Here is a 22,611-nt window from a genome sequence, read left to right on the forward strand (position 1 = left end):
CCTTGCCTATCCGACTTTGAAAAGCTGTCACCACTGGATCAAACCCATCCGCTTTGTTGCATTAATTAAACTGAATAGTTTTCGCTGGGTTTTGAATAGACGTGCGTTTAATTGTTGCCGTTTTGAACTTCGTTGGGTCCTTATTTTCCTGAGTGGGCTGTGCACTCTGCTTTTCTGAATCATGGTTTTGGTAGGGGAGGGGGCACTGGGGAGGGGGTCATGTAATCAAGAGGGTAGTCTTTTCCCACCCCCCAAAATATTCCATCAACTTCCCCCAAATTCCTCTTCTGGTACGTTAGGTGTTTACTTCCCCCACTTGTTTTTTCCTACCTTGATATTGCAGTCTTTAAATTAAATATTGTTATATCCTTAATATTTTTGCACCATGCTTATTTTCAAATTACCTCTTGCACTTTGTTATTTTCCAGTTATTACATCTTAATTTCTATGTTTGTTAATTGCAAGTGTTTATTCAAACCCTGCTAGTAAGTCCACTTCTTTAGAAGGTTTCTGTAAGTACGACATGAACAGTTCCCAGTCCTTTTTTAAAGTCTCTTAAGTTTTCCAGTTAACTTTGCCATTTCAGCACATTCCATGAGTTTTTCTTGCCATTCTTCTTTCGTGGGTACCTTGTCGTCTTCTCTTCTCATGAGGTGGCCAAAGTATTGGCGTTCAGCTTCAGGGTCTGTCCTTCCAGTGAGCACTCAGGGCTGATTTCCTTAGGAATGGATAGGTTTGATCTTCTTGCAGTCCATGGGACTCTCAAGAGTCTCCTCCAGCACCACAATTCAAAAGCATCCATTCTTCGGTGATCAGCCTTCTTTATGGTCCAGCTCTCACTTCCATACATCACTACTGGGAAAAAATAAATAAATTATTATTATTATTATTATTATTATTATTATTATTATTATTAATACCCCGCCCTCCCTGGCCAGAGCCGGGCTCAGGGTGGCTAACATCAATGAAATTTCAGTAAAAACATAAGAATAATAAAAAACAATTTAAAATACAGGTTAAAATGCAATTTAAAATGCAGCCTCATTTTAAAAGTCAAAACCATAAGGAGGGAAACATAAGGATCAGACTGAGTCCAAACCAAAGGCCAGGCGGAACAGCTCTGTCTTGCAGGCCCTGCAGAAAGATGTCAAGTCCCGCAGGGCCCTAGTCTCTTGTGACAGAGCATTCCACCAAGTCGGGGCCAGTACTGAAAAGGCCCTGGCCCTAGTTGAGACCAATCTAACCACCTTGCAACTTGGGACCTCCAAAGTGTTGTTATTTGTGGACCTTGAGGTCCTCCGCGGGGCATACCGGGAGAGGTGGTCCCGTAGGTACGTGGGTCCTAGGCCACATAGGGCTTTAAAGGTCAAAATCAGCAGCTTAAACCCGACCCTGTACTCCACCGGGAGCCAGTGCACTCTGCTAAGTAAAGGAATTTGCCAACGCAAGTTAGGGAGGATATTAATAAACAATATATCCTCTCCTGCCTCCCTGAACATTCCCACAGCCCTCCCCCTGCGAGCTGGAAGGAAGCCAGGAAAACCTGGAGATTTCAGGTCAAGGCTGGATATCTGGCAACTTGAGTCTTTTGTTACATGCTGGGCAGAAAACTGACACCCTCATACCGTGCATTCAACAGCTGCAGAAACCAGCAGGCGATTCATTTGGAACAAAACATAACCTTCTGCAACCCCAGAATCATAGAGTGGTAGAGCTGGAAGGGACCACTAGGGTCATCTAGTCCAGGCCCCACCCCTGCACATAGAATAACTGGGTTCCCTCTTCCCACCTTGGATCAAATCTATGCTTCCAGGTGCCATAAGAAAGCCGCAGAGATAGTGCTGGATAGTGCGCACCCCGGAAATGATCTCTTTCAGCTTCTGCCTTCTGGAAGAAGGTCCAGGGTTATTAAGACTAGGACTAGTTGCATGAGAAACAGTTTCTACCCAAATGCAATTTTGGTTTTAAACACAGTGTAAGGTAGTCTCTGGGACACGAGTGGCGCTGTGGGTTAAACCACAGAGCCTAGGACTTGCTGATCAGAAGGTCGGCGGTTCGAATCCCCGCGACGGCGTGAGCTCCCGTTGCTCAGTCCCAGCTCCTGCAAACCTAGCAGTTCAAAAGCACATCAAAGTGAAAGTAGATAAATAGGTACTGCTCCGGCGGGAAGGTAAACGGCATTTCCGTGCGCTGCTCTGGTTTGCCAAAAGCGGCTTAGTACTGCTGGCCACATCACCCGGAAGCTGTACGCCAGCTCCCTCGGCCAATAAAGCGAGATGAGCGCCGCAACCCCAGAGTCAGCCACGACTAGACCAAATGGTCAGGGGTCCCTTTACCTAAGGTAGTTTCTATGGGACTATATTGTATTTAATTATGGGGTATCAGAGTTTTTAGGGTGCTAACCAGGCTGGCATAGCAGGCTTGTTGTTTTTTGAATGTCTGTTGTAGATTTTTTCAGTTCCATTGTTCTGTATGGGACAATGACAATAAAGATTATCGTATTGTATCGTATCATATAGCAGGAACCTTTTGCCCAATGTGGGGCTCAGACCCATGGACCTGAGATGAAGAGTCTCATGCTCTCACGACAGAGCTTTCTTAGGTTCTATGTGTCTGGGAAGTTTGAAGGTTTAATGTAATCAAGTGTAATATGGTGCTACGCCAGGGCAAAAAATAATAATTTCTCATACAGTGGTACCTCAGGTTACATACACTTCAGGTTAAATACGCTGCAGGTTACAGATTCCGCTAACCCAGAAATAGTACCTCAGGTTAAGAACTTTGCTTCAGGATGAGAACAGAAATCGTGCTCTGGCGGTGCAGCAGCAGCAGGAGGCCCCATTAGCTAAAGTGGTGCTTCAGGTTAAGAACAGTTTCAGGTTAAGAACGGACCTCAGGAACGAATTAAGTACTTAACCCGAGGTACCACTGTATATGCTCATGGGGTTTGAACTGGCTGGGAGTGACTAAGAACGAAACCTTGGGCTCATAGCATGCAGATGTGTGGCAGCTATGAGAAAAGCAGATTCCATGCTAGGGAACATTAGGGAAGGAAAGGAAGATGAAGATGCTGATAACACGATGCTGTTACGCAAATCTATGGTGCGACCACATTTGGAGTGCTCTGTAGAGTTCTAGTTGCCTCACCTCAAAAAAGGATATTGCAGAGTTGGAAGTTGCGGGAAAGGGCAAGAAATGATCAAAGGGATGGAGCAATTCCCCTTTGAAGAAAGATTGCAGCATTTTAGGGCTTTCTAATTTAAAGAATCCAGTTGTGATGTATGGAAGTGAGAGCTGGACCATAAAGAAGGCTGATCGCCAAGGAATTGATGCTTTTGAATTATGGTGTTGGAGGAGACTCTTGAGAGTCCCATGGACTGCAGGAAGATCAAACATCTCCATTCTGAAGGAAATCAGCCCTGAGTGCTCACTGGAAGGACAGATCCTGAAGCTGAGGCTCCAAGACTTTGGCCACCTCATGAGAAGAGAAGACTCCCTGGAAAAGACCCTGATGTTGGGAAAGATGGAGGGCACAAGGAGAAGGGAACGACAGAGGACGAGATGGTGGGACAGTGTTCTCGAAGCTACCAGCATGAGTTTGACCAAACTGCGGGAGGCAGTGGAAGACAGGAATGCCTGGCATGCTCTGGTCCATGGGGTCACGAAGAGTCAGACACGACTAAATGACTAAACAACAACAACAACATTGGACTACAACTCCCATCATCCCCCGAGCATTGGCTATGATGGCTGGGAGTGGTGGGACTTGTAGTTGAAAACGTCTTGAGGACACCAGGTTCCGGGGAGGTTGCCTTAGTGCCCATGGCGGGGTGGCCGGCAGCCTGGCCTGGCCTGACGCGGGCTTCTTCCTCTCCATCTCGCGGGCTATTTGAGACTGGCAGAATTTCAAGAATCCCATGCCTGGGCACGAAGCGCCTGCTCGCAAAGGGCATTTGGAGAAAAGAAAGGCGAGAGGGGAGGCCGGTTCTCGGAATTGAGAGCTTCTCCCTGCCAAAGGGAGTCAACAATCGGGTGGCATTTTGAGCGGCACGGAAACAATGGTGGCTTTGTTGCTGTCGGCTAATGCTGAAGCCAGGCCACCTCCTTTCAGCTGTGATAGGAATTTTGAGGTCTTAGATGTATGTTAAATGTTCACAAGTGTACCAACCAAGCACGTACGTAAGATCAGCGCAGGAAGACCGACCTGAAACCATTTTGATTCCCAAGCTGAGCAAATGTTTTCTCTGCAAGGTCAAAGAAAAATGGAAAAGCCTCCCCATTGTCTTTTCCTTCACAAATCCTGTCTTAAGGGCTCATTTAAGATATGAATAGAGTGTGAGGCTGTGACCTGGCTCAGGAACTAAGTATTTATCGTTACAAAAGACTGGCCAGGCTCCCCAGGCAATCCAGTCAAGTGACCATTAAACAGGTAACCTGGCAGACAGGAGGTAAACAAAGCACTCATATTTCTGCTGTAAACCACCCTTTCTGTGATGTAGGTATGATGTATGGAGGGGTGGTCTTGAGCTCCAAGGCAAGGGAATTTAAATTGTCTATATAAGGAGACGCGGGTTGCAAACGCTGCGGTTTCCTACACTGGGCACCCCTCCTTGGGCCTCCTCTCCCGCTTAGAATAAATTATGCAAAGCACATGCCTGATTTGCATAATGCGGCCGGGCCACTCCAAAGCGCAATTAATAAATAAAAAGATTTGTTTATTTAAACATTATGTTTCCCTGCATGCTTTCCCCTCCAGCCTGGACGTCTAATGAGGTCAACTTTGACCCAAATAATCTCCCAACAACCTAACGCCAAAAAAGCATCATAGTGGCTCGTTGAAATCTGATCCATAAAAATAACAATTCCCACTCGTCATAGGATGAATTCAGCCTGATTGTAATAACCCCAAACTAAAGTGTTTAAGGTCCAGAGGCCTCATCTGCCTGAGGTCCATTTGGCATGCAAGTAACCAAACAATTTAACCCCTGTGTTGCAAATAATAGTCAGTAATATCCAAGGCAACACGATGACCAAATACAATGATACGATATCAAGATACACTCTTTATATAATAGGAAATATATGAAATCACATAAACAGAATCTCTGAAAGTCACAAAATATGCACTCTGGATGGATTCTCTTGAAAACATAAAACCAAATAAACGTAAGTCTTATAAGTCTCTGAAAGTCTTTGAAGACTATGCAAGTCTCTGAAAGAAGCAATGTATCAGATTCTTATCTGGTGAAAAGCGGGCTGTAATGATTTGCTTATCGCGTCCAACGCTGCCAAAGTAGTTCGCAAACAGACGTTGTGAACAGTGATTCCAGATATACCCACTGTTTCGTGGAATTCTTCTTCAGCACAGCAGAAGGATACAGAAATGCTTCATAAACCCATCTATATGGTGAATGGAAAAGTCTAACAACAATTTCTATGGAGCAGTGGTCATAAAGTTATGTAGTCGTTGCTGACTTTCATATTATATTAAGGGTTTTCAATGCAAAACCCGTTTCCCAACTCCTGTACGCTGCAAATGCCTGGCATAATGGGGACCTGCCAAAGCTAGATGGCTTTCAGGCAAAATTTCTACAAAATTCCAGGCAAAATTTAAACAAAATGCTTGTTTAACCTGGAGGTAGGCTGTGTGAATTGTGCATTGCTTTGTAATGATTTGTTGGGTCTCTGGACCGTAATAAAGTTTGTTTGATTGATATAAAGAGTGTATATTGATATCGTATCATGACATTTGGCGTGCAAAGCTGAGATATCCATATTTCACAGCTCCTGTTCTGAACGACAGCCATTATGGCAAAGCAGAAGAAGAAATTCAATAGGTACCTGCTTATTTTACTGAAATTTACATCCGTCTGTCTTCTCATCAACCTGCAATCAGCAATGTTTTCTTGGGAGAAGGCAAAGTAGGCAAAGCGACTCTCTTTCTCAGAACAAGGAATTGGGCTGTGTCAAAGTGGTTGATTGACGCGAAAATCTGCAGTGGGGAGAAGGGAGGGAGGGAGATAAGTGCGACTGCTGCCAGCGATACACACAACAAGGTCAAGTTGGGTGTTTTTCCTGTCCAAAGTCCAACCATCACTTGGGCTGTGTGTGCACACCATACATTTATAGCACTTTGTTGTTGTTGTTTAGTCGTTTAGTCGTGTCCGACTCTTCGTGACCCCATCGACCAGAGCGCGCCAGGCACTCCTGTCTTCCACTGCCTCCTGTGGTTTAGTCAAACTCATGCTGGTAGCTTCGAGAACACTGTCCAACCATCTCGTCCTCTGTCGTCCCCTTCTCCTCGTGCCCTCCATCTTTCCCAGCATCAGGGTCTTTTCCAGGGAGTCTTCTCTTCTCATTAGGTGGCCAAAGTATTGGAGCCTCAGCTTCAGGATCTGTCCTTCCAGTGAGCACTCAGGGCTGATTTCCTTCAGAATGGAGAGGTTTGATCTTCTTGCAGTCCATGGGACTCTCAAGAGTCTCCTCCAGCACCATAATAAAGAAATAAATCTGGAAACTGTAGTTTACCCCGGCGGAAGATGTAGAGCGGCGGGGGTGCCGGGGCTTGCCAATGCTTTGCAGTTCGGCTCGCCAGTTGTTGGTTTGGGAGTTGCGGGGGGCTGGGGAGGGCAGGCCAAATGTCACCCCTTTCAGGATGGCACCCAGGGCAGGCCACCCCCTCCATCCCCCTTCCGCTGCCACTGGGCAGAACCAGCACCCTTAACAAACTACAGCTCCTAGAATTATTTGCAAGGATGTGTGTGCGCTAAATGCATGTTCGTCGGCAGCCTTCTTCTCTAATGCAATGGTGGGAGGCACGGCAGTCAGGAGATGGGGAGTGCTTAATGCAAAGGCCCTTTTCCCACTCTAAGGGCTGCATTACCTTCTCAGCGACATTTGGGGGGGGGGCCACATGCCAGGGAGACCAGAGGCAAAAGTGAGCAGAGCAGCGGGTGTGAATTACAGCTTTGTACAATAGGCTTGTTTCTGCACCTAGGACCCTTGTACCTACGGGACCGCCTCTCCTGGTATGCCCCACAGAGGACCTCAAGGTCCACAAATGTTTAATGTTTTATTATGTTTTTATATTTGCGGGATGCTGCACAGAGTGGCTGGGGCAACCCAGTCAAATGGGTGGGGTGCAAATAAAAACAACAACAACAACAACAATAGCAATACTAATTCAGTCCAACACCCCTGTGATGCAAGAATCTTTTGCCCATGTGGGGCCAAACCCAGGACCCGGAGATCAGGGGACTTATGTTTATTTGGTTCTATGTTTTCAAGGGAATCCATTAAGAGTGCACATTTTGTGACTTTCAGAGATTCATAAGTTTTCTGTTTATGTGATTTCATACATTTCATATTATATAAAGAGTGTACAGTGGTGCCCCGCAAGACGAATGCCCCGCAAGACGGAAAACTCGCTAGACAAAATAGTTTTCTGTTTTGGAGGTGCTTCGCAAAACGAATCTCTTATGGGCTTGCTTCGCAAGACGACAATGTCTTGCGAGTTCCTGCTGGTTCCCCCCCTTTTTCTAAGCCGCTAAGCCGCTTATCAGCTGATCCGATCAGCAGATAAGCCGCTAAAAGCCGCTAATAGCGCTAATCCGCTAATCCGTCAATGGGCTTGCTTCGCAAGACGAAAAAACCGCTAGACGAAGAGAATCACAGAACGGATTCTTTTCGTCTTGCGAGGCACCACTGTATATTGATATCGTATCATTGTATTTGGTCATCGTGTTGCCTTGGATATTACTGACTACTGCTAGGGTGGTCAACTTTTTTTGGGGGGTTCAGCCCCCTCAAATATTTATGGGGCGGCAAAGGGACCTCTGTCCAGTGGCGTAGCGTGGGGGGTGCAGGGGGGGCCGGGCGCACCGGGCGCAACATCTGGGGGTTAGGGTTAGGGGGCGCAAATCCACGGGTTAGGGGGCGCAAATTACTTGCCTTGCCCCGGGTGCTGACAACCCACGCTACGCCACTGCCTCTGTCCCTATGAGTTGGCTTTTATGGAGAGAGCAAGGCTTAGAAACTGCCCAACAACAGACTGAGGAAGCACACAGACCACCTGTTGCATAACCTCCACTATTTCTGCGATGAAAATAGGGATGCCATTATTATTATTATTATTATTATTATTATTATTATTATTATTATTATTACCCACCCATCAGAATGGGTTGCCCCAGCCACTGTGGGAGGCTTCCAATATACATAAATACATTTTTAAAAAATTAAACATTAAAAACTTCCCTATCCAGGGCTACCTTCAGATGTCTTCTAAAGGTTGTAGCGTTCCTTATCTCCTTGGCTCAGGGGTCGCTGGCGAAAATAGGGGCGTCCTACCATACCCTCCAACATTTCTCCGATGAAAATAGGGATGTCCTAAGGAAAAATCGGGTCAAATAAGAAACCGGGACGTCTTCTGTAAATCCAGGACTGTCCCTGGAAAATAGGGAAACTTGCAGGGTCTGCTGTTGACAGCTTTGTTGCCTCTGTACTGAGATGAACAACATTTCTATCTAGATTGTAGTCATTTCTAAATTTGTATTCCAAATTTGTATCTACACACAAAAAGAATCTGTGTCTTTTTTTTACCTCTTTTTTGGGGGGGGCAGTTTGGGGACGTGGTGTGTGGTCCATTTTGGCCTAGTCAGAGGCTACTTAACTGGTTAGGCTGCTGAAATCAGAGCAAAGCTTTCCGCTTATGCAGCAAAACCAGCCTGTTTGCTTTTTTCATCTTCCCCCTCTGCATGACAGCTGGCCGGCACCTTCTGGGAGTTAATAATTAAAGTGCAAACTTTCCTCCTGAACCCGGAAAGAGTCATTTAATAGGAAGGATGAGGAGCAATGAAAGAATTTTTTCTTGCACAATGAAAGAATGTTGTTTGTGCAACTCCCAGAATAGAAAGAGATTTTTTTATTATTATTTGTAGTGTTATGAGTGCTGCGGGGGCAATAAACTGCCATCAAGCATTTATTGGACTGGCAATTTGGGTTAAAAGGGTGATGACCGTGGAATTTCCCCTTGCTTTTGCCTTGGTTACTTGAACGCATCCGGACCTCATCTTAATGTGGATTGTGAACTCTGTTAATTCCCCATTCCCCATAAATCTCTGGATTTCTCCTAAATCCAGAGATTCATTATGCTTTGCCAATCCTAATAATAATAATAATAATAATAATAATAATAATAATAATAATTTATTATTTATATCCCACCCATCTGGCTGGGCTTCCACAATCACTCTGGGCGGCTTTGAACAAAATATTAAAATACTGTAATGCATCAAACATTAAAAGCTTCCCTAAACAGTAAGAGAGCTACACTGATCACTCTGGGAATCTCCACATTCCTGCAACATTTCACAATGCAATTTGCTTTTAGAAATCCACGTGAAAACCTGTTAGCGTTTTACTTTGAATTTCCTTCTAACTAAGACACATTTTGGCAAAACCATTTCGCCTAACGCAATGCATCTTTGTATGTCGTTTTCACGAACTTATGCTTTTCGATGGATACGGATCCCAGTTGATGCTTTTGAATTCTGGTGCTGGAGGAGACTCTTGAGAGTCCCATGGACAGCAAGAAGATCAAACGCATCCATTCTGAAGGAAATCAGCCCTGAGTGCTCACTGGAAGGACAGATCCTGAAGCTGAGGCTCCAAGACTTTGGCCACCTCATGAGAAGAGAAGACTCCCTGGAAAAGACCCTGATGTTGGGAAAGATGGAGGGCACAAGGAGAAGGGGACGACAGAGGACGAGATGGTTGGACAGTGTTCTCAAAGCTACCAGCATGAGTTTGACCAAACTGCGGGAGGCAGTGGAAGACAGGAGTGCCTGGCGTGCTCTGGTCCAGGGGGTCACGAAGAGTTGGACACGACTAAAAAACTAAACAACAGCAACACATGTGTTTTTGTTCACATTGTAGGGCTGGAGAACAGCAGCAGAAGTCCCAGAGTTTTGAAAGAGAGCTGTGCTTCCATTTGCGTTCTGGTTCAAGGAGTATGAATGCAAAGAGAATCAAATTTCTTCCCCATCCCAAAGCCTTTGATTTCTGCTTATTGTATTTGCTTCAACCACACCTGGGTTCCTATTCCTCTCGCTTTGACGCTCTTGGATGCTAAATCATCACAAACCTCTTTTTATGTTGCTGGGTTTACAGCTTCATTCATTCATTTGGCAAATTTGCCTCCCAAAAAAGCTCCACAACTTTTCTGTCCGGATTTTCACAGTTTGAATTATGGCAACCAGTGCCGGCTTTACGTATAAGCTAAACAAGCTATAGCTTAGGGCCCCACTTTCTTGGGGGCCCACAGAAAATTTAAAGGGGGAAAACTGGATGTACATTTCCAAAATATAAGATAAAAAACAAATGAAATAAAACCTACATCCAGCAACAGTGTTTTGTGTTGTGTAGGCTCCTAGGTTGTAAGCCATGGGCCCCGCCTGCTAGCCTGCTCCCTCAAATATCACTGGTTTGCTCATTTCTATATATAGTTTGCCTACATTCTGCATGGACTGGTTGCACAGCAATATGTAGCAATTAGCTGCAGATTGCAGTGTAGCACAGTTGAATGTAGGTCAAGCTGTTGAACCTGTTGTCGCTCCACACAAAGAAAATGGTAGAGTTACGCAGATGTGAATTCATTCATTCGTTCGTTCATTCATTTTCTTAGCTATCTTCCCTGGGCAGGTTTCAGCAACAGCATATCCAGTGATTGGTTGTTGTTGTTTAGTCGTTTAGTCATGTCCAACTCTTCATGACCCCATGGACCAGAGCACGCCAGGCACTCCTGTCTTCCACTGCCTCCCGCAGTTTGGTCAAACTCATGCTGGTAGCTTCGAGAACACTGTCCAACCATCTCGTCCTCTGTCGTCCCCTTCTCCTTGTGCCCTCAATCTTCCCCAACATCAGGGTCTTTTCCAGGGAGTCTTCTCTTCTCATGAGGTGGCCAAAGTATTGGAGCCTCAGCTTCAGGATCTGGTTGTACTTGTTATCTAATATTAAAGAGTGCTTGTAGACTGATGATCAGGCAGCAGAGACTAAGGGTATGAGTCTTAGGCCTACTGACTGATTTCATGTAACAATTACTTTGATAAAATATGTTATGTACTGAAGTTCTCACCCTGGGCCAGCAGGGGGATACTGTAGATAGTTTTCACTCAGGTCCACATATGCAAATAAGGGATTGAAAGTGACGTTCAGTGATTGGATAGTTACAGAAAGTTGTGACAGTTGCGTTGTACTGGAGCTCTATATAAGCAGGCTGGCTGAACCCTTCAGTTCAGTTCTGTTCTGAATAAACAAGAGCTGTTTGAAGAATCGCTGTGTCTTCTGATATGTTCACCCACAACTTAACAAAATACATATTTTGTTATGTGCAAATGGCTTTAGATATCTATTAGGTCCATAAATTACCATATGGCATATATTCAACACAAAAAGAGCGACAATTTGTTGTTGACAAAGGACAGCTGGACACATAAAGGGCCCCATTACCTTCAGGAGCTTAGGGCCTCATCGAACCTATATCCGGCCCTGATGGCAACCCTAGTATGTGTACAGTGGTGCCTCGCAAGACGAAATTAATTCGTTCCGCGAGTTTTTTCATCTAGCGAATTTTTCATCTTGCGAAGCACGGTGTCGGAAAAGTTTTGGAAAAGCTTCAAAAATCACCAAAAACCTCAAAAAAGGCTACCACACCGCGTTCTATGAGTTGCTCCTCGAAGTCAAGTCGCAACTGTATTAACGGTGTTAAGAAAAAGGAAACAAACTTGCAAGATGTTTTCGTCTTGCGAAGCAAGCCCATAGGGAAATTCGTCTTGCGAAGCAGCTCAAAAACCGCAAAACCCTTTCGTCTAGCGAGTTTTTCGTCTTGCGAGGCATTCGTCTTGCGGGGCACCACTGTATTTTATTGAGCTAAATAGAGTGAAAGATTATTCGCCACGCGGACATGGACAGTGAGTACATGTACCTAACAGTACTATGGTTATCTTTCAACGGCTATTTCATTCATGGTGCTAATATTTTTTCGCAGGATATAAACGCTGCGTTTGTTAATCATCTATTCAGACATTTCCTTTAATTGTGCTGTTTAGCTTATTTGCTCAGTTGCTTCGTGAACAGTGTTCTATAGATTGCTATTGTTTCAAGGGTGGTTTGTTGATTGTTCCATATGATTTATGCCGTGTTTGTGACGTTCTGTTAGGCCCTTTCAGCCTCTTGTTATTTATTGTTTGTAAGCCGCTTCAGGATTCATTTGAATGAAAAGTGGTGTAGAAATATTGTCAAGCAATCATCCGTGCTGTTCTTTCACGGCTTTTTTGTATTTGATTTTTATTTGTGGTATTTTTTAGGATGTTGTGTAGCGCTTATAGACTTTCTTTGAAATATGGCTGATTAAATAATCAACAATAAACTGTGGGGTGTGTTCATTGTTTGGCTTGCAATTATGTATCTTTGCATTTTTATATTGTACAGTGGTACCTCGGGTTAAGAACTTAATTTGTTCCGGAGGTCCGTTCTTAACCTGAAACTGTTCTTAACCCGAAGCACCACTTTAGCTAATGGGGCCTCCCGCTGCTGCCGTGCCGCCACTGCACAATTTCTGTTCTCATCCTGAAGCAAAGTTCTTAACCTGAAGTACTATTTCTGGACAAAATAAAAAAATTCCTTCCAGTAGCACCTTAAAGACCAACTAAGTTAGTTCTTGGTATGAGCTTTCGTGTGCATGCACACTTCTTCAGATACACTGAAACAGAAGTTGCCAGACCCTTCTATATAGTGAGAAGGTGGGGAGGGGTATTACTCAGAAGGGTGGTGGGAATGGGAGATTGGCAGATAGCTGAGATGAGCCTGTTGACGACTCTTAACGACTGTAATAGGTCTTACAGGAAAAGGCAAAGAAATAGCAACCCGCTATTTCTGGGTTAGCCGAGTCTGTAACCTGAAGCGTATGTAACCTGAAGCGTATGTAACCCAAGGTACCACTGTAAACCATCCTGTGCTCCTTATTTTAATCATCATCTTCTTTGGTGATCACTTGTAGCCGAGAAAGATTGTCTTCCATGAACACAATCTTAACAGTGAGTCCGTAAGTGACTGTGGAGGCCAATTCTGGATCCACATGTCCTTCCACAGTGGGGACATTGGTTTCCGGGCAGGAGTTGATCACGGTGTGGATTTGCCAAGCGTGCCTTCCTCTTAGCACGTTTCTCCCTTGCGTCCTGAGTTTGAGTGTCTTCAAAGCCCATAACACCTTAAGTAAAGGCTGTTCTGAACTGGAGCACTCACAGGCCAGTGTTTCCCAGTTGTCGGTGTTTATACTCCATTTTTAAAGATTTGCCTTGAGAGAGTCATTAAACCACTTTTCTTGACCACCAGCATTACACTTCCAATTTTAAGTTCAGAATAATTATTGGAGTCCATCCATGACTGGCACACACTCAACCGCCAATGCTGCTCCTTTCTAACCTTCCCTCTTTTGGTTCCCCCCAGGGCTATGGCGAATGCGTCCCTGCTGCTCCTGCTGCGCTCCTTGAACGCGAGCGCCAACACCTCCGACGCCGACTGCGAGGAGGAAGACCCCTACAGGTGCACCTTCAACGAGGAGTTCAAGTACATCCTCCTGCCTGTCTCCTACAGCCTGGTCTTCGTGGTGGGGCTGTGCCTCAACTTGCTGGCCCTTTACATCTTCCTCTTCCGCATCAAGACCTGGAATGCCTCCACCACCTACATGTTCAACCTGGCTGTGTCGGACACCTTGTACGTGATCTCGCTGCCGCTCCTGGTCTACTACTACGCCAAGAGGAACCACTGGCCCTTCAGCGTGGGCTTGTGCAAGATCGTCCGCTTCCTCTTCTACACCAACCTCTACTGCAGCATCCTCTTTTTGCTCTGCATCAGCATCCATCGTTTCATGGGCATCTGCTTCCCGTTGAAGTCCCTGGAGTGGGGACAAGTCCGCTACGCCCGCTGGGTCTCGGCCACCGTCTGGGCAGTCGTCATCGCCTGCCAATCGCCCGTGCTCTACTTCGTCACCACCAGCCCCCGGTGCGACAAGATCACCTGCCACGACACGTCGGCGAAGGACCACTTCAGCGACTTCATCATCTACAGCACCGTGATGCTGGTCCTTCTCTTCTGCATCCCGTTCCTGGTCATCATCGTCTGCTACTCCCTGATGGCTCGCCGGTTGCTCCAGCCGACTCGCGGCACCACCCGAATGTCCAGCTCCAAGAAGAAGTCGGTCAAGATGATCGCCGTCGTCCTGGCAGTCTTCATCATCTGTTTCTTGCCCTTCCACATCACTCGGACCTTGTACTATTACTTCCGTGACTGGGACCTCAGCTGTGCCACTCTCGACGCCATCAACTTGGCATACAAACTCACCCGGCCCCTGGCTAGCACCAACAGCTGCCTGGACCCGATCTTGTACTTTTTAGCAGGGCAGAAGTTTGTGAAATTTGCTTGCCCCAAAACGCCGGGGCCGGGCGAGAACCAGACGACCTCGAACACCACCGTCAATTGCCGCTTGCGGGCCAGAGACCAGTTAGCGATGAAAGCGAAAAGCATCGTGTCGTAGGCGCTGGACATTTCCGCCTCCGCCCATCTGCAAAGTATTACTTACCTGTCTGTGTCGGTTGGGAAAAGTTCCATGTTGCAGGGAGAAGGGTTTGGTTCTCGTCCTGTGAGACGCCGGAAGTGTATTTTCAACCTGCAAGAAATGGTTCGAAAAGTGATGGACACGTCACTTTTTCCTTCCCCCGACACTTGTTGTTGTTTTGGAAGCTAGGTACTATATTAAGCGTGTTGTCTAATCTGACAGTGGCACAATAGACACTGAGTTGTGTGAATAGGGAATCCTATACAAGTTGTGTAGTGAGAGGCAATGTAGCGTAATGGACGAAGGATTGGGTTTAGACCCACTGAATACATGCAGTGTATCACATGGAAAAATTCTTTCTAGACTGCACCACTTCAGTTTGCATTGGCTGGGTGTGTGTGTGTCACAAGTCTGAATGCTAAAACATTACTCTTCCACAACCAACGGAACCTACAGAGCTGCTGTATACAGAGTCAGACCACTGGTCTATCTAACCCAGTATCAACAAGTTTTACTGGGGCTGGATCTACATTGATCTGCTAAACCTTTTTTTAAAAGATAATGTTCTATAATGCTGAATAGCAGTTTCCCATTGCTGATGGCTCTCTGCTCTGCAGCGCCCTCTGGGGGTCAAATTTTAATAACGTATTTTAACGTTATAGACGACGTGTGTAGGTCCATCCTGGGATTTCAGGTAGAGAGCTTTCCCCAAGCCTACTTGGAGATGCCAAGGGACCTTTTGCATGGGCTCTATGGTCCTAGAATGAACCTCAGGCATCTAGTTTTCAATACACGGGAAATCTTTTATTTAGGTGAACATTCAGCATTGCACCCGCCCACCCAAACATCTGCCACTTGAAGCCATACAGTCCAGAAATGGTTTCATCATTTCGTCTACCGTTCGGTCAGACCACAGCTGCCCCCTTCCTTGTTTCCTAGAAAGGGCTCACCGGGTGAGGCAGAGCTGCTATACTAACTTCCCAGCAGATGGCTATATTATTGTTATTAATATTATAGATGCAAGAGTAACCTCAGACCAGCTTCCCGTGAGCCCCACTTACTCCAGGCCAGTCCCAGCCAGCGGCAACCCTCATACAGGCAACCATTTAGTTAGACCCCACTCTCAGTATCCTTGAGCAAGCTTTGGCCTCTCATCCTGACGCACCTCGCAGGGTTGTCGTGAGGATAAAATGAGCCCCGCGCTTTCCGCCCTGGCTGCTTGTGTTTTCTCTCATTTAAACCTAATGTCTAGATGCTGCCTGCCTTTTTGGGCAAAACCTCCCCATGCTCACCCATGCTTTCCTCCCATAACCTCCAGGCTTGACTACTGTGATGCACTTTACGTGGGGCTGCCCTTGAAGGTAATTTGGGAACCGCCGCTGGCGCAGGATGCTGCTGTCTCTTTGCAACTCTATGATTCTATGATTGGTCCGCCCCCCGGGCCCGAGCGAAGGTGCTGGTTTTTAACCTACAAAGCCCTTTGTGGGCCCGAAGGAACACCCCTCCCCGAATCAGCGGCAGGCGAGTGTGCAGCCCTGGTTCCTGTGCCTTCATACTGCAGTGGCTCCAAGAAATTGGACCTGACTCTTTGACACGAGAAAGAGTCCACCCCTGGCTGCCTTCTGCATAACACACTCCCTCTGCGTCCGCCTAAAACTCCACAAAGTCAGCAAGACCCATTTCATCAGGCATTTAATTGAATCATTAGTTTCAGTCTGTTTTGCTGTCGTCGATGTCTTTTCGTCTCGTGGTTTTATGATCCTACTGTGTTCTTGTTGGTTTTTTCAATATTGTATGCTGCTTAGAAAGTGGCCTATAGCGAGGTTAAATAAATTTATTATTATTAGCATTAACAAATATAGTGGGGGAAGGTTTTACAGGCGTGGCAGGGAGAGCCCCCCCATGTAAGACAGATAGCTGGCCATTTTGCATAACTGAGTTTTAAACTAAGCCGGGCGGAGGAGGTTCTGGGTTGCCATCTTATGTCTACTGGCCCTGCTCCTGTGCCCTTCGCAACTTCACGACTGGCAGGGATTTAGCCCAAGGAGACTCTCCTCCTGGCATGCAGAAAAATGCCGCCTTCTAAATTCCTGTGGGTTGTGCAACTGCTTAAAAGGCATAGGCAATAAACAAAGTTGGCAAGAGCAGTAGGGTGGCAGGAGGGATGGAACTGTGCCCTAAAGCCCTGGACAATTCAGTTGACTGAAAATGTGACTGACGCTTTTTCATTTTCTTTTTTGCAAAAAAAGAAGAATAAAATCTCAGCTATTTTGGGAAACCCAAGCGAAGGTGTTGTGGTGGCATCCAATGGTGAAATCCAGGACACATTCACCTGCATGGGGAAGAGTTGGTGTCCCAGTGGGTACCTTATAACTAGGAGGGACGCGGGTGGCGCTGTGGTCTAAACCACTGAGCCTCTTGGGTTTGCCGATCGGAAAATCAGTGGTTCGAATCAACGCGACGCGGTGAGCTCCCGTTGTTCTGCCCCAGCTCCTGCCAACCTAGCAGTTCGAAAGCACGTCAAAGTGCAAGTAGATAAATAGGTATCGCTGCACTGGGAAGGTAAACAGTGTTTCCGTGCACTCTGGTTTCCGTCACAGAGTCCCGTTGTGCCAGAAGTGGTTTAGTCCTGCTGGCCACATGACCTGGAAAGCTGTTTGTGGACAAACGCCAGCTCCCTCGGCCTGAAAGCGAGATGAGCACTGCAACCCCAAAGTCGCCTTTGACTGGACATTTTCTTAATAAATTAATTTATTTAACATAATTATTACAAAATATTGCAAATACATACATATATATTTCAGATAAGCACACACACACATATATATATAAGAACAAAAGGGGGGGAAGGAAGAAAAGAAGAAAGAAAAAATAAAAAGAAGAAGAAAAGACGGAAGAATTTATTCCAAATTTATTCTACAAATATCTCAATAATAAAATTTCGTTGATTGACTTCCATCACTTACACTGCACTTCCTATATACATTTTAAGCAAGATTGTATCTGTTATTCCCCATACAATCTCAAGCAAATATTCTATAGTCACCATAGTCGCCTGTGACTGGACTTAACTGTCACGGGGTCCTTTACCTTTACATAACTAGAGAAGTGCCGTCTCTGGGTCTTTGGGGGAAGGACTTCACTACACATTTAAACCAATTTACCTGTATTGGCTGCCATCCGAAGAACCCCGCGAGACTGCAGTTCTCTGAAGCGTCCCTAGGATTCAGGCCGAAGCTTCTTGAAGCCCTCACAAAATGGCAGCCCTTGCAGTGAGTGTTTGGCAAGCCTCGTGTGTAGCCCCCCTTTTAAATGGAACCATTAGGATCAGGGGGTTGGACTAGATGACCCTTGGTGTCCCTTCTGACTCTCCAGTTCTGTGATTCCTTCCTGTAGCCCTCTACTGCTCCAAAGCTCTGCAATGTGTATGTGAAAAAGGGGGGGTGAATACTGCTGTTCCTGTTCTCACTCAACAGGCTTTCGCTGCAGTTGTGATTTTTTTTGGGGGGGGGTTGAGGAGAAACCATCACACAGACATAGCTGTCAGCTGTCCCTTATTTGGCAGGAAACTCCCTTATCCCAGCACCGTGTCCCGCTCCTGTCCCTTATTGATGATGTCCCTTAAATTTCCCGGGTTTCAAAGGAAGCAGCTCCTCTCCCTCCCTCCCTCCCTGCCGGCCAGGGAGGAGGGAGGCTCCAACTGTGTTGCTTGGCTGCGTTGCTCACCCAATAAGGAGTCTAAGAATGACTGGGGGGTGGAGCTTGCATGCCTTGCGCCGATCAAATTGGCCGCGTTGCCTGGGGACTCGCCTTTGCTCAGCGCTTCCCAGCAGAGAGGTGACGGTGGTTTTCCTTGCTGCAGCCCCTTTGCCGGGTTGCTGCGCTGTGGGAACCACCGCTTGAGGCTTCGTTTGGCTGCTGGCTGGGCTTTCTGCCTTTGGCTCAGAGGGGCTCAGAAGTCGAACATACCTGTGCCCGGAAAATCCCTTATTTTGGCTGCTGATCCCTTATTTTCAAATCTGTAAGTTGACAGCTATGCACACAGATCAGGTCTGAAAAGACACAGCAGGACAGCACAAGGAAACACAATGCAAAAACTGGACAACATCAGGCATCCTAGACAGCCCGTTTACTGAGAGCATCCCTCCTGATTTGTCTTCACAAAGTTTGTGTGGACGTAATACGGCTTTTATTGAGCACTCATCCCTATTTGCTTGTACGGACGTAGTACAACATCATGCCAAGTGATGTTTATTCCGCACTTTTCTCCACTGCATTTCACCGTCCTTTTTTTGGGGGGGGGAGCATCTAGAGCACAGATCAGCAAACTTTTCCAGCAGGGGGCCGGTCAACTGTCCCTCAGACCTTGTGGGGGGCCGGAGTATATTTTTGGAGGGAGGGGATGAATGAATTCCTATGCCCCACAAATAACCCAGAGATGCATTTTAAATAAAAGGACACATTCTACTACAGTGGTGCCCCGCAAGACGAATGCCTCGCAAGACGGAAAACTCGCTAGACGAAAGAGTTTTCCGTTTTGGAGGTGCTTCGCAAAACGAATTTCCTATGGGCTTGCTTCGCAAGACGACAATGTCTTGCGAGTTCCTGCTGGTTTTTTCCCCCTCCCCCCTCCTTTTCTAAGCCGCTAAGCTGCTTATCAGCTGATCCGATCAGCAGATAAAAGCCGCTAAAAGCTGCTAAAAGCCGCTAATAGCGCTAATCCACTAATCCTTCAATGGGCTTGCTTCGCAAGACAAAAAAACCGCTAGACGAAGAGAATCACAGAACGGATTCTTTTCGTCTTGCGAGGCACCACTGTACTACTACGACTAATAATAATAATTTATTATTTATACCCCACCCATCTGGCTGAGTTTCCCCAGCCACTCTGGGCGGCTTCCAATCAAGTGTTAAAAACAATACAGCATCAAGTATTAAAAACTCCCCTAAACAGGGCTGCCTTCAGATGTCTTTTAAAGAGAAGATAGCTGCTTATTTCCTTCTCATCTGAAGGGAGGGCGTTCCACAGGGCAGGCGCCACTACCCAGAAGGCCCTCTGCCTGGTTCCCTGTAACCTCACTTCTCGCAGGGAGGCACCTGCCAGAAGGCCCTCGGCGCTGGACCTCGGCGATGGGGGTGGAGATGCTCCTTCAGGTATACAAGATGTAAAAATGTACATTATGTACATTCTACTCATGTAAAAACACGCTGATTCCTGGACTGTCCGCGGGCCGGATTTAGAAGGCGATTGGGCCGGATCGGGGCCCCGGGCCTTAATTTGCCTACCCATGATCTAGAGCGTCAACTCTATTCCCAGGTAAGCGGGGTTAGCATTTCAGCCTTTGTCATCTTTCGGGGCCCCTTAAAGAATGTCACGGAAACAAAAAGCAGCGCAATCGATTAACAGATCAATTTCAGGGGCATGCATTTCAAACCGGACGCACGGCTGGTTATTCCGATCCATTGCAAGGAGAAAACTTGACCGAGCTGTGAATCTGTTCGTAGGAACCCAAGTCCCTTAAAGACCCCCTGAGGATGTTTTGAACCTTAAAGACCTCTCTTGCAGGAGAACACAGGCCTCTTCTTAAGCAAAACGACAGATGCTCCTTTTGTTAGTGAGATCGATGGCACAGGGCCTCAAATACGCCATTAGCTGGGTTTGGCGTGGATGCAAACATCAAATTCTTCCGCCTAATGCAACGGGGAGAGTTGAGGTTTCAACACATCCTGTCCGGGCTGGAATTTGCTGCGGAGGTGTGTGTGGGAAAATACACCGGGGAGAAAAACTGGCCATCGCTTTTGCACGGCCCAAATTGAGGTACCCCGGGGAGGTGTCATGCTTTTATGGCAACGACAGAGGCTGTATCTTACACAGGAACCAAGGAAGGAGATGGGAACTTGCAGCCCCCACCCAACCCCAAATTGGCCTGTTGGGTCAGGAGGCCGGAGCCTGCCAACCGTCTCCATAGCAACCGCAGCAGATTGTAACCGGAGTCCCCTGGCCTGCGCCCATCAAGCTTTCTCTCCTCCCATCCGCCGTTGCCGATTGGCTACCCGGACCCTGCTCCCTCCCCATTGGGTGAATGCCAGGATATATTTCGGAGGTTGTGTTGCTGTTTGTGCCATCGGGTTTCTCTCCACGGCAACTGTCACCCCAGGCGTGATGGATGCAACTTGCTGAGCTGGAGTTTGCAGATTTTCGTCGCTAATCTCCCTCTGTCTTTTTAAAGGATCGGCTGTCCTGGGTTGCTCTGTCTCGACAGCTCAGCAACGATGCAGTGCTGTTCAGAGGAGGAGGAGAAACGAACCATTTCCCTGGCACCTCAATGTCCAGGATTTTATATGTCTTTGGAGAGTGTGTTTTAACAGAGGCAATATATAGGGTGCTATGTTTAGGGAAGCTTTTAATGTTTAATAGGTTATTGTATTTTAGTGTTTTGTTGGAAGCCGCCCAGGGTGGCTGGGGAAACCCAGCCAGATATGCGGGGTATAAAATAATAATAATAATAATAATAATAATTATTATTATTATTATTATTATTATTATTATTATTATTATTATTATTCAAGCAAGGCCACATTCGTACCAGGAATTTAAAGCACTAGATACCACTTTAAACAGTCATGGCTTCCCCCATAGAATCCTGGTAACTGTAGTTTAAGGGTGCTGAGAGGTGTCTAGGAAACCTCCCTAGTCCTCTCAGAGAATTACAGTTTTCAGAATTCCCTGTGAAGAAGAGGCGTTGATTGTTAACCTAATATGGGGGATTTTCACAGTTTCACTCCCCCTTCCCAGCCCCTAAGTTCATTTCTTCCTATTTCCACAGCAGTCAACTTTTTTCTTTTTAAAGTCCCCCTGAAAACACCTCATTTTAATGCAAATTTCTCCAAACAGGCATTTGTTTCAATGCAAGTTTGCCTAATATACACAATTTTGCTACGCGGTTTCCCTTCTAATAACGAATTCCTGTAGGTCATTCTCACTAGTACAGTATATGCACTATACACAACACAAACCACAGCTGAAATTCACACTTTCCTGAATTTTGCAGTGTGCTTATGCAGCCAGGGAATGTGCACAAGAATGCATGCGCTGGGATAGTGGATGCATGAAAACGCATGCATTAATGAAAATAACTTACAAAATATCTAATAGTAGGAAAGAATGCACCATGTTGGGGGACATTGCTTTGCAAAAATGTACATGAGGCGAAATCGCGTACAGAAATTAGTCCGTTACGAGAAATTCACACTGTACTGCTGATGAATTTTCATGAGGGATTTCAAATCAAGCAAGCTGCAAACTCATGGATATCTGGAGAACGGAACATAAGATAGGAAAAGTCTGGTACACAGGATGAGACCCTACCTGCCCACAGACTGTCTCGCCAGAGTGGTGCATGTTCTGGTTATCTCCCGCTTGGACTACTGCAAAGTGCTCTATGTGGGGCTACCTTTGAAGGTGACCCAGAAACTGCAATTAATCCAGAATGCGGCAGCCAGACTGGTGACTGGGAGCGGCTGCCGAGACCATATAACACCAGTCTTGAAAGACCTACATTGGCTCCCAGTACATTTCCAAGCACAATTCAAAGTGTTGGTGCTGACCTTGAAAGCCCTAAACGGCCTCGGTCCAGTATATCTGAAGGAGCGTCTCCCCCTCCATCGTTCTGCCTGGACGCTGAGGTCCAGCGCCGAGGGCCTTCTGTCAGTTCCCACCCTGCGAGAAGTGAAGCTACAGGGAACCAGGCAGAGGGCCTTCTTGGTGGTGGCGCCTGCCCTGTGGAACACCCTCCCAGCAGATGTCAAGGCAATAAACGACTACTTTACTTTTAAAAGACACCTGAAGGCAGCTCTGTTTAGGGAAGTTTTTAATGTCTGACGCTGTATTGTTTTTGATATTTGGTTGGAAGCCACCCAGAATGGCAGGGGAAACCCAGTCAGATGGGCGGGGTATAAATTATTATTATTATTATTATTATTATTATTATTATTAT

At 46.4% G+C, this 22,611-nt stretch overlaps 1 protein-coding gene and 1 long non-coding RNA gene across 3 annotated transcripts in view; both read left to right on the plus strand.

The window, feature by feature from the left end:
• Positions 1-16,897, plus strand: part of P2RY2 (purinergic receptor P2Y2) — a 42,766-nt gene extending 25,869 nt beyond the window's left edge. For both annotated transcript variants that reach the window (XM_081197439.1, XM_081197438.1), the window contains exon 2: positions 13,507-16,897. In XM_081197439.1, coding sequence (XP_081053565.1) covers positions 13,511-14,593 — 1,083 coding nt within the window. In that variant the 5' untranslated portion in view covers positions 13,507-13,510 and the 3' untranslated portion in view covers positions 14,594-16,897. The remainder of the gene's footprint in view (positions 1-13,506) is intronic.
• Positions 1-22,611, plus strand: part of LOC308588838 — a 407,342-nt gene that overhangs the window by 263,785 nt on the left and 120,946 nt on the right. The gene's annotated exons all lie outside the window — the stretch shown is intronic.

The sequence above is a fragment of the Podarcis bocagei genome (genome assembly GCF_964188305.1).
Source record: "Podarcis bocagei genome assembly, chromosome: 6".
Classification (NCBI taxonomy): Eukaryota; Metazoa; Chordata; class Lepidosauria; order Squamata; family Lacertidae; genus Podarcis; species Podarcis bocagei.